Source organism: Protobothrops mucrosquamatus, unplaced genomic scaffold (genome assembly GCF_001527695.2).
Source record: "Protobothrops mucrosquamatus isolate PMUCROS unplaced genomic scaffold, P.Mucros_1.0 scaffold5267, whole genome shotgun sequence".
Classification (NCBI taxonomy): domain Eukaryota; kingdom Metazoa; phylum Chordata; class Lepidosauria; order Squamata; family Viperidae; genus Protobothrops; species Protobothrops mucrosquamatus.
In genome coordinates this window covers 32,693-42,368 of record NW_015391134.1, presented here as the reverse complement: position 1 = coordinate 42,368, position 9,676 = coordinate 32,693, and the positions used below count along the sequence as shown (strand labels likewise).

At 41.8% G+C, this 9,676-nt stretch overlaps 1 protein-coding gene across 1 annotated transcript in view; it reads left to right on the top strand.

Annotated features, from left to right (window-relative positions):
* LOC107299681 (replication factor C subunit 1) overlaps positions 1–2,962 on the top strand; it is a gene marked incomplete in the record, with an annotated part of 10,784 nt that extends 7,822 nt beyond the window's left edge. The window contains 2 exon segments of the mRNA XM_015829028.1: positions 1,846–2,028; positions 2,519–2,962. Of these exon segments, the coding sequence (XP_015684514.1) occupies positions 1,846–2,028; positions 2,519–2,599 (264 nt within the window).
* Between the last annotated feature and the right edge of the window lie 6,714 nt (positions 2,963–9,676).

The window sequence follows — 9,676 nt, the reverse complement described above, 5'->3', positions numbered from 1 at the left end:
GTTAGCCTGTGAGCCAACACGTCTTGCTGTCAGCCAGTGCTGCGTCCTCGTCAAAAACTGGGAAAGGATAGGCCCAGGACAGGCGTGGCAAGTTTGGCTGACTTGATCTGATTGGGCAGGAGGATTAAGTTAACCCATCGTGGATTATCCATCTCCGTGCTGAGAAACGGCGTTCAGGTAAGACAACGCCCCTTTTCTTCAGAAAAAAACAGGCTGGGCGCTCTCTGCTTCCAGTGTATTAAACCTCCCCCTCCAGTTTCCAAACATTAGGAAATAATCTCAAGAGCTCCATCATGAAAACTGCATCTATTGGGGCAGATGTTAAGCTTATTGGGGTCTTTTACTTCACGTGAGAGGGGTTTAGTATGGAAAATACTTGCCATTCTCTTTCGTTTGCATGTTATTGGCAAAGGTTGAAAAATGTCGTATTTTGTAAGCGTTTACCTAGTGCTGGTAGACTTTCCACGGAGAAATTTCAGATAATGTGCAAGATTGTTTCCCATAGACTTATTGAACACATAACAGAGATAGATGGTTGGTAGGTAGGTAGGTAGGTAGATGATAGATAGATAGATAGATAGATAGATAGATAGATAGATAGATAGATAGATAGATAGATAGATAGATAGATAGATAGATAGATAGATAGATATAGATAGATAGATAGATAGATAGATAGATAGATATAGAGAGATGATAATTAGATGATATAGATAGATGTAGATGGATGGATGGATGGATATATAGAGATAGGTAGGTAGATAGATGTAAGATAGATACAGATAGAGATGTAAGATAATTAGATGATATAGACAGATGTAGATAGATAGATAGATAAGATAGATAAGATAGATAAGATAGATGAGAGAGATGATAATTAGATAATGTAGATAGATAAATGGATGGATGGATATATAGATGTAGATAGATGTTAGAGAGATAGATACATAGAGAGATATAGGTGATAGATAGATCATAGAGACATACTGTAGATAGATAGATAGATAGATAGATAGATAGATAGATAGATAGATAGATAGATAGATAGATAGATAGATAGATAGATAGATAGATAGAGATGATAATTAGATGATATAGATAGATGTAGATGGATGGATGGATGGATATATAGAGATAGGTAGGTAGATAGATGTAAGATAGATACAGATAGAGATGTAAGATAATTAGATGATATAGACAGATGTAGATAGATAGATAGATAGATAGATAGATAGATAGATAGATAGATAGATAGATAGATAGATAGATAGATAAGATAGATAAGAGAGATAAGAGAGATGAGAGAGATGATAATTAGATAATGTAGATAGATAAATGGATGGATGGATATATAGATGTAGATAGATGTTAGAGAGATAGATACATAGAGAGATATAGGTGATAGATCATAGAGACATACTGTAGATAGATAGATACATAGATACATAGATACATAGATAGATAGATACATAGATACATAGATAGATAGATAGATAGATAGATACATAGATAGATAGATAGATAGATAGATAGATAGATAGATAGATAGATAGATAGATAGATAGATAGATAGTTCCTGCCGTCTCATTCAGATAAAAGTCCCTCCATCCTCTACATCAGTATTACGCCGATGTGCATTGTCAAGTGCAAAAGGAAATGTGCTCCTTAGTCAGTAAATGAATGTATTACTGTTGTATTTGCAAACGATCGCTAACTAACTGAGGCAGTTACTTGCTAAATGAGGAGTGGGCGCAACGCCGTTTGTATCCCATCAGTAACTGCCGAGCTAAAAAACCGGAACCTGACGCTTAAAAAATCTCCGTTGGTTTTTTTTTGCCCCGACAGGTGAAATCGGCGTTCACCCGGGCCTACAATAAAGTCACACACCTTACCCCCTACTCCTTGCAAATGGCACCGAAGACGAGGCGAGTGGGGTCGGTGGATGCGGACCTGAACGAAGAGCTGGAATCTAACGAGGCCGAGGCCGAAACCGAGCAAGGAAGCCTCGAAAGCGATGCGATGATTAAGGTACCCCTCCCTCCCACGGCACATTCAAATACGCAAATTCACAGGCGATCCTCAGTTAACGACCACGTGCTCAGAGACGGTCCAAACTTAAAAACGGTGCTGAACAAAGGGTTCAAATCCTTGCGACCGTTCCTCCGAGTTCCAGCCGTCACAGCAGAGAAATCTTTTTTTAAGGTTGATTTAAAGACTGAATGTTTTTGAATAGATTTTTTAGTTCTGGATTAAGTCATAGTTTATTTTTTTTTCCCCTCCCTTTTTCCTCTTGTTCTCTCCCCCCCACCCTATTTTGCTTGTATTTTTACTTTCATGCCCTATGATTTGCTAGTTGTTGGGACGAGTTACACGTGTATTAAGGTGTTCTTTTGGGGTTGTTTTTTTAAGTGCTTCTAAATACGTGGAACAGTTTGCAACTGAAAAGTGAATTAGTGAGCGGCTAGGCACACTGGGATTCAGTTGGCATTTTAAAACGTATCTTTTTTTTTTTTTTCAGAAAAAGACCAAAACTGCCAAGCCACCAAAAACAGAAAGAAAGGAAGAGAAGAAAAAAGGAAAATCAAAGAAAAAAAGCTAAATAAATTGTCTATGCAAGCTTACTATTGGATTGTGGACACGGTAAATGGTTGGGCAGACTCTGCCCAAGAGTTTGCAATATATATATATACATATACATATATATATATATTGCAGAAAAAGAGGCAAATAGAATCTATATTGTTTGATTCCTGTAAATACTGAGAGAGACTCGGCTTTCTGGGAGAAAAAGAGCCCAAGCTGCTAAGACCCTAACCCTTCGCAAAGCTCCTCTATTTTTTTTAAAAATGCTCATTATGTTACTAACCGTGTATATACCATATAAAGGAACAAAGCCTAGGTCGGTTCTTTGTTTTTGTATATGAAAGTGCAGCACTGTGTAAAAGTTGCAATAAAACTAGTTTCATATTTTTAACAATATTTTTTTTTAAAAAAAAAAAAAAATGCCTTGCCCCTCAATGGAAATTGCCTTATATTTATCTGCTTGGAAGTTGATCTCTGCAGCCGTCGCTTGTGGGACTGAGGGACACTTGGGAGAATTTTTGGAGAAGGGCAGCAAAGCTGGAACTGAGCTGGGAACAAAACCGCAGCGCCCCGTTTTTCAACCTTGGCGACTTTTAAGATGGGTGGACATCATTTCCCAGAATTCCTCAGCCAGCATGGTTGATGAAGGGTCACGGCCATAGTAATAGTAATAAATAATAATAATAATAATAATAATAATAATAATAATAATAATAATAATAATAATAATAATAATAATAATAGTAAAGTTGGAAGGGACCTTGGAGGTCATCTAGTCCAACCCCCTGCTCAGGCAGGAAACCCTAGACCATTTCAGACAAATGGCTGTCCAGTCTCTTCTTAAAAACTTCCAGTGTTGACGCATTCACCGCATTCATCCCACAACAGGGATGGGATGGGATGGGATGGAGTAGAGTGGAATGGAATGGAATGGAATGGAATAATGGAACGGAGGAATAGAATAGAATAGAATAGAAGAATAGAATAGAATAGAATAGAATAGAATAGAATAGAATAGAATAGAATAGAATAGAATAGAATAGAAAATATGGAATGGAATAGAGTAGAGTAGAGAAATGAAGAATAGAATAGAATCATGAACAAGAACAGAATAGAATAGAATAACAGTTGAAAGGGACTTTGGAGGTCATCTAGTCCAACTCCCTACTCAAACAGGAGACTCTATGCCAGTTCAGATAAATGGTTGTCTAATCTCTTCTTAAAAACTTCCAGTGTTGGAGCATTCACCGCTTCTGGAGGCAGGTTGTTCCACTGGTTAATTGTTCTAACTGTCAGGAAGTTTCTCCTTAGTTCTAGGTTGCTTCTCTCCTTGGTAGTTTCCATCCGTTGCTTCTTGTCCTGCCTTCAGGCGCTTTGGAGAATAGCTTGACTCCCTCTTCTTTGGGGCAGCCCCTGAGATATTGGAACACTGCTATCATGTCCCCCCTCGTCCTTCTCTTCATTAAGCTAGACATACCCAATTCTTGCAACCGTTCCTTATATGTTTTAGCCTCCAATCCCCTGATCATCTTTGTTGCTCTTCTCTGTACTCTTTCTAGAGTCTCAGCATCTTTTTTACATCGTGGTGACCAAAACTGGATGCAGGATTCCAGGTGTGGCCTTACCAAGGCCTTGTAAAGTGGTATTAATACAGTTTATATATTTTTATTTATTTAGAAAATTTATACAGCCGCCTACTCGCTCACAGAGACTCCAGGTGGCTTACAAGCAATAAAAACAGTACAGAAAATAAAATAAAAATAAAAAATAATACAAGACACACACACACACCTCTCCCATTCAATGGGCTCCATCCCATTCTGGGTTCCCCAGGCCCACTGGCAAGCAAAAAAAAAAACACCTCTTCAGGGCGTTATGAAAGATTGTCGGTTTAATTTCTGAAGGGATGATATTTCAAAGGGAAGGAGCCACCACACAGAAGGCCCTTCTGCTGGGTCCTGCCAGATGTGCGTCCTTAGGGGATGGGACCCGCAACATTCCTTGCCTCCCTGCTCTAGTGGGCCGGGTGGATGTGGCCAGCAACAGATGGTCCGTCGGATAAGGTGACAGCCCATACCTTGAATTGCACCCGGAAGCAATCATCAATCAAGGATGAGGGGTGATGTGATAGCAGTGTTCCAGTATCTCAGGGGCTGCCCCAAAGAAGAGGGAGTCAAGCTATTCTCCAAAGCGCCTGAAGGCAGGACAAGAAGCGACAGGTGGAAACTAACCAAAGAGAGAAGCATCCTAGAACGAAGGAGAAACTTCCTGACAGTAAGAACAATTAACCAGTGGAACAGCCTGCCTCCAGAAGCGGTGAATGCTCCAACACTGGAAGTTTTTAAGAAGAGACTGGACAGCCATTTGTCTGAAATGGTATATGGTTTCCTGCCTGAGCAGGGGGTTGGACTAGATGACCCCCAAGGTCCTTTCCAACTTTATTATTATTATTCATTAGCCGTGAACCTCAATCAACTGAACATTCGAATTGACTGGCGCTGATGGTTGACACGGGTTTCTGCCAGCATCCTAGGTGTCAACCAGGTACCTCCTTAAAATGTAAGATGTTCCGAGTAGTGCAGTTTTTTGTAGCATCATCATCATCATCATCATCAATTATTATTATTATTATTATTATTATTATTATTATTATTATTATTATTATTATTATTAATTATTATCCAATGCAGCTCCCGCAGGAGAGGCAACACATGTGCACACTGAGGTCTGCACAAAACCACACGGCCCGCTGCCTTTTGATCCAACTGGAATGCTTTTCGAGGGTGGCCCCATGTAGAACAGTAGTCTAAAATGCCAAGTCTTGGTGTTGGCATCAATACTCAAAGGCCAGTATATCAATACTCCATCAGTACCAATGCATTGGCCCAAGCCCCCCCCCCCCTTTGCAGATGTCAAGCAGAGGAAAATCAATGGCCCAGCACACAAGCCATGTCCTTCCACGTACACAACGCATCGTGGAAAGCAAGCGACAGCAGCTCTGTTGCGGGGAAGAAGCAAATTCGGGGGTACTTGTAAGGAGATGCGGGCGCACGAGCGAGTAGGCCAGTTAAACTATTTTAGTCGTAAACAAATGAACGTTCTTTAATATTCTTGAGTTTTAAACATTAAAACATTTAAAAACATTCATTTTAAACATGAAAACGAAGACTGAGCCACTTAACTTGATCAAAATTACTGCTCTACTTCAGACTTGAGGTACGGTGTGCAATCCGCTGTTCTTTTTAGGCCGGTGGCATCGACTTTTTCCGAACACATGGGACACACGCTTTCGCTCTGCAACAAACTATTGAAAAGAACACACATTCACAACCTTCCATACTGAGCATCATCTACAGGTTGCAAAACATCATATTAGTGTCTTTGCTTTTACTCGGTCTCTCCATCAGTGATTCGCTTCAACACCTTCAAATGGATGATGTTTGATGTTTCTCCAAGCAGTTGATCGAAAGGAATAATATTGGCAGCGTGCAGGTCTACAGTGCATTATTTTTAATCACAAAAAACAGAGGCTACGTGTCCCAAAATATTAACATCCATGTTCCAATAAACTAGACATCTTCCAAATATAGAGGGAGGACTGGCAGAAAGTCAAACAGAAGGAGAATCTAATGTACTTCGTCACTAATTTGACCTACCATATAATATTTTGGCAGGTCGTACAATAATTTGGGTAGTGGACTGTCTAAAGCAACATTAGAAATGTCCTGAGAGATTCACAGACAAGATCAGACATCTCTCTATGTGTGTGTGTATGTACACACACACACAAACTCTAGGTTTATTTCTGATCGTTACGTCATTTGTGAAAAAAAGTATAGCAAAGGTTTGCTCATTTCAACATCTTAAAAAGTGTAGTAGATTGAGGTCTGAAAGAAGGCTTTTTCCAGTTAAATTTATCTGCAAATATACACTATCTCTAAAAGTATTATTTTTCAGCGGGTAGCAGACATTATCCCAGAGACTCAAGTAAAATAATGTTCCAGCAAAATGTAAGAGGACTACATGGTTATTTGCCTGGGCAAACTAGTTTAAAGTCAAGAGTGATATTTCCTAGCTGGAAATTATTTTATTATGTGATCCTAATCAAAATCACCGCAGATGGGGGCAGCAGCCAAGAAATTAAAAGATGGAGTCACTGAAGCAGTAGGCGTGAGCTTCAATGGATTCCAGAAGATGGTAGAGGACAGGAAGGCCTGGAGGAACATTGTCCATGGGGTTGCGATGGGTCAGACACGACTTCGCAACTAACAACAACAATCAACCATGACCTAATTAAAAAAATCTCAAACACAGCTGTATATATATATGCTGTCAGATCAGTCCTAATACAACCAATGGGGCATTTTTTGCCATGGAGCTTCTGGCGAAGATTGATCATGGTCCTCCAAACACAAAAGGCAGCAACAAACTTCTCTTTGGCCGCTGTTAGCCGAAATAAAATGATTTAGGCAGAGGAAAGCGATAAAAAAAAAGTATGTGAAAAGGAGAACGGCAGAGGGTCAACAGCCACAGAGAAATAAGCGGGATTGATTTTGACTGGGTAGAAATCAGAATTTTGTTGCAGGCCGCTGCAATGGAGAATATCCTTCGGAGGTAAAGTCATCTGAGAATTTTAAAAAGATGACAACTTACTTTTTGAAATCGGAATAGAGCGCAGGAAACTCGCAACGGGGGCACAGCGTCCAGTCGTCTCTGGCCATGTGTCGTCCCTGGAAGAATTGCAAGGGGGGGATAAGTCAGGTTTTAGACTGGCACCTACTATCAAAGCACAATTCCCTCCTCCAGTTAACAGTCATAAATCACATTCCCCAATTAGTTTGAAACGCGGGCTTCCCCTCCAGCTCTCCAGCCCACCAATTCTTATCATCTCTTATTTCAATAACCTTGGTTCCCACACTAGGTTCAGTGTTGTTATGTCTAGCTAGATTCTCGTGCACATTTCCCCCCCACCTCCCAGCATTATCTGACTCTAAAAGCAAGAAGAAGAAAATGGCCGTATCGCCATCTGTTGTCAATGCAAAAACATCCGATGTTAGCAGCGTTGACACCTTGCTTGGAATTAATTGTATTAATTAATATACGGGGAAGCAAATCTCAATGCGACGCGGAGCCCTGCGGAAGCGCAAAAATCGAGATTCTGTAGCTCAAGAGCTACGTTTCAAAATGCAACGTATATAGACAGTCCTCAGCTTACAACCACAACTGAGCACAAAATTGACACTGCTGAACGAGAAGTGGAGTTTTGCACCCCGTTTTACCTCTTTTCTTACTGCATTTGTTAAGCGAATTGCTGCAATTGTTAAAAGTTACGAACAACCGTTGTTCAGTCCATCTGGCTTCCCCTTTGACCTTTGCTTGGCAGAAGGTCGTGAAAAGGGGATCGGGTGAGCCCGGGACACTGCGACCATCATAAACGCGAACCAGTTGTCAAGCATCCCGCATGTAAATCGCGGGACTGCTGCAACGGTCGTTAAGCGGGAGAAACGGCCACACGCCCCCTTTTTTTTCAGTGCCATTGTTAACTTTGAATGGTCACTAAACGAACTGTTGTAAGTCGAGGACCTGCCTGTAGTTGCACTCGGAGGCTTCGCTTCAGGAGCCGAAAGACGAAAAAGCCGAGTCCCGATCTCTTGAGTTGCTCATAGTTACGTACTCACCGTCGCAATGCAATACGGGAGGTTGTTCTTGCAGCCCGGGCACAGAAGTTCACATTCGGGGAGCATGAATTCACAATACGGGCAGGGTGTGGTTGGCTCCTCCCCTTCCCCTTCGGAGGTGTCCGGCCGCCTGGTAGCAAAATGTAAGGAGCCCATTAAGAACTGGTCAATTTTTTTTACTTCTCAAAAGTTGCAAAGTTTGTTTTTCTTGCATAAAAATATATTGTGCTGGAATAGCCAGGCTCTGCTCACATTGCAAGGATCTTCGTTAAGGTTCTCGGCCCTCCGATCTACGAGGGCCATTCAGAAATCAACCTCTGCTTGGTTATTTGTGACAGACACTCTGTTGTGATTCCTCGCCAGCCAGTGGACCCGGCAGCTGAGTCTTGAGGAATCAGAGGAGGAGGAGGAGGAGGGGCATGGAGTGACATCAGAGTCAGAGGAAGGCTTTGAGGAGCTCCAAGAGTTATAGTCGGATGAGGAGCCTGGCCGCTTTACTCACGCTCAGGCTGAGACACAACTGTGCTGGGAGTCTGAGTTGGACAGTGCTGAAGAACAGCTGGGAGATATCCAGGATGCACGAATGCGTAGGCAAGAGAAGCGAGTAGGACAGAGGGATGCAATGGGGCAGCTCCAAAGGCAAAGGAGAAGGCATTAGGAAGCCACGCCTTGGCTGCATAATAAAAGGGAAGGTGTGGGAGGTGCTGGTTGCCGAAGGCAGCCATTTGTGTTGAGGATTGAGTTTCTGTGAACTGTGTTTGTTTGCCTTGGACTTTGACTCAGGTCTGTGAATAATAAAAGGGGATTGGTTTTTTCCTGCGGTTCCAGCCTGCTTGTTGGAAGAGGGTTTTCTCCTTGTGAGCATAACAGGGACTCACATAGGCTGGGACAGAACACCCTCACAGATACAGAACTTTTATTATACACATTAGAAAATCGAGGCACTTGTCGTAACGTCTTACAAGGTTTGAAATTCCTTAGTAGTCGTCGCTCGGTGCCAAATCTGGGCTACAGGAGGGGGTTGATCAAAAACATCCCAACGGAACGGCTTCAAAGGTTCTCAGGTGCGTCTAGCGGTGTGCGGGCGAGCATTGTCATGAACCAACACCACACCGGACGTCAGCAGGCCCCGACGCTTGTTATGGACGGCTCGTCTGAGTTTTGGTAACGTTTCACAGTGGACATCTGGACTGATTTTTATTTATTTATTTATTTTATTTAATTTATATGCCGCCCTTCTCCCGACGGGACTCAGGGCGGCGCACAACATATTTAAAACAAAACATAAATACATTCCCCCCCCAATAAAACCGAATTAAATCAAATTTTAAAGTTGTGTCTCTGTCAAATTGCTAAAAAATAAACCCCATATAAAATCCTCCCTAGGTCAGGTCTGCTTGCTGGAAGAGCCATGT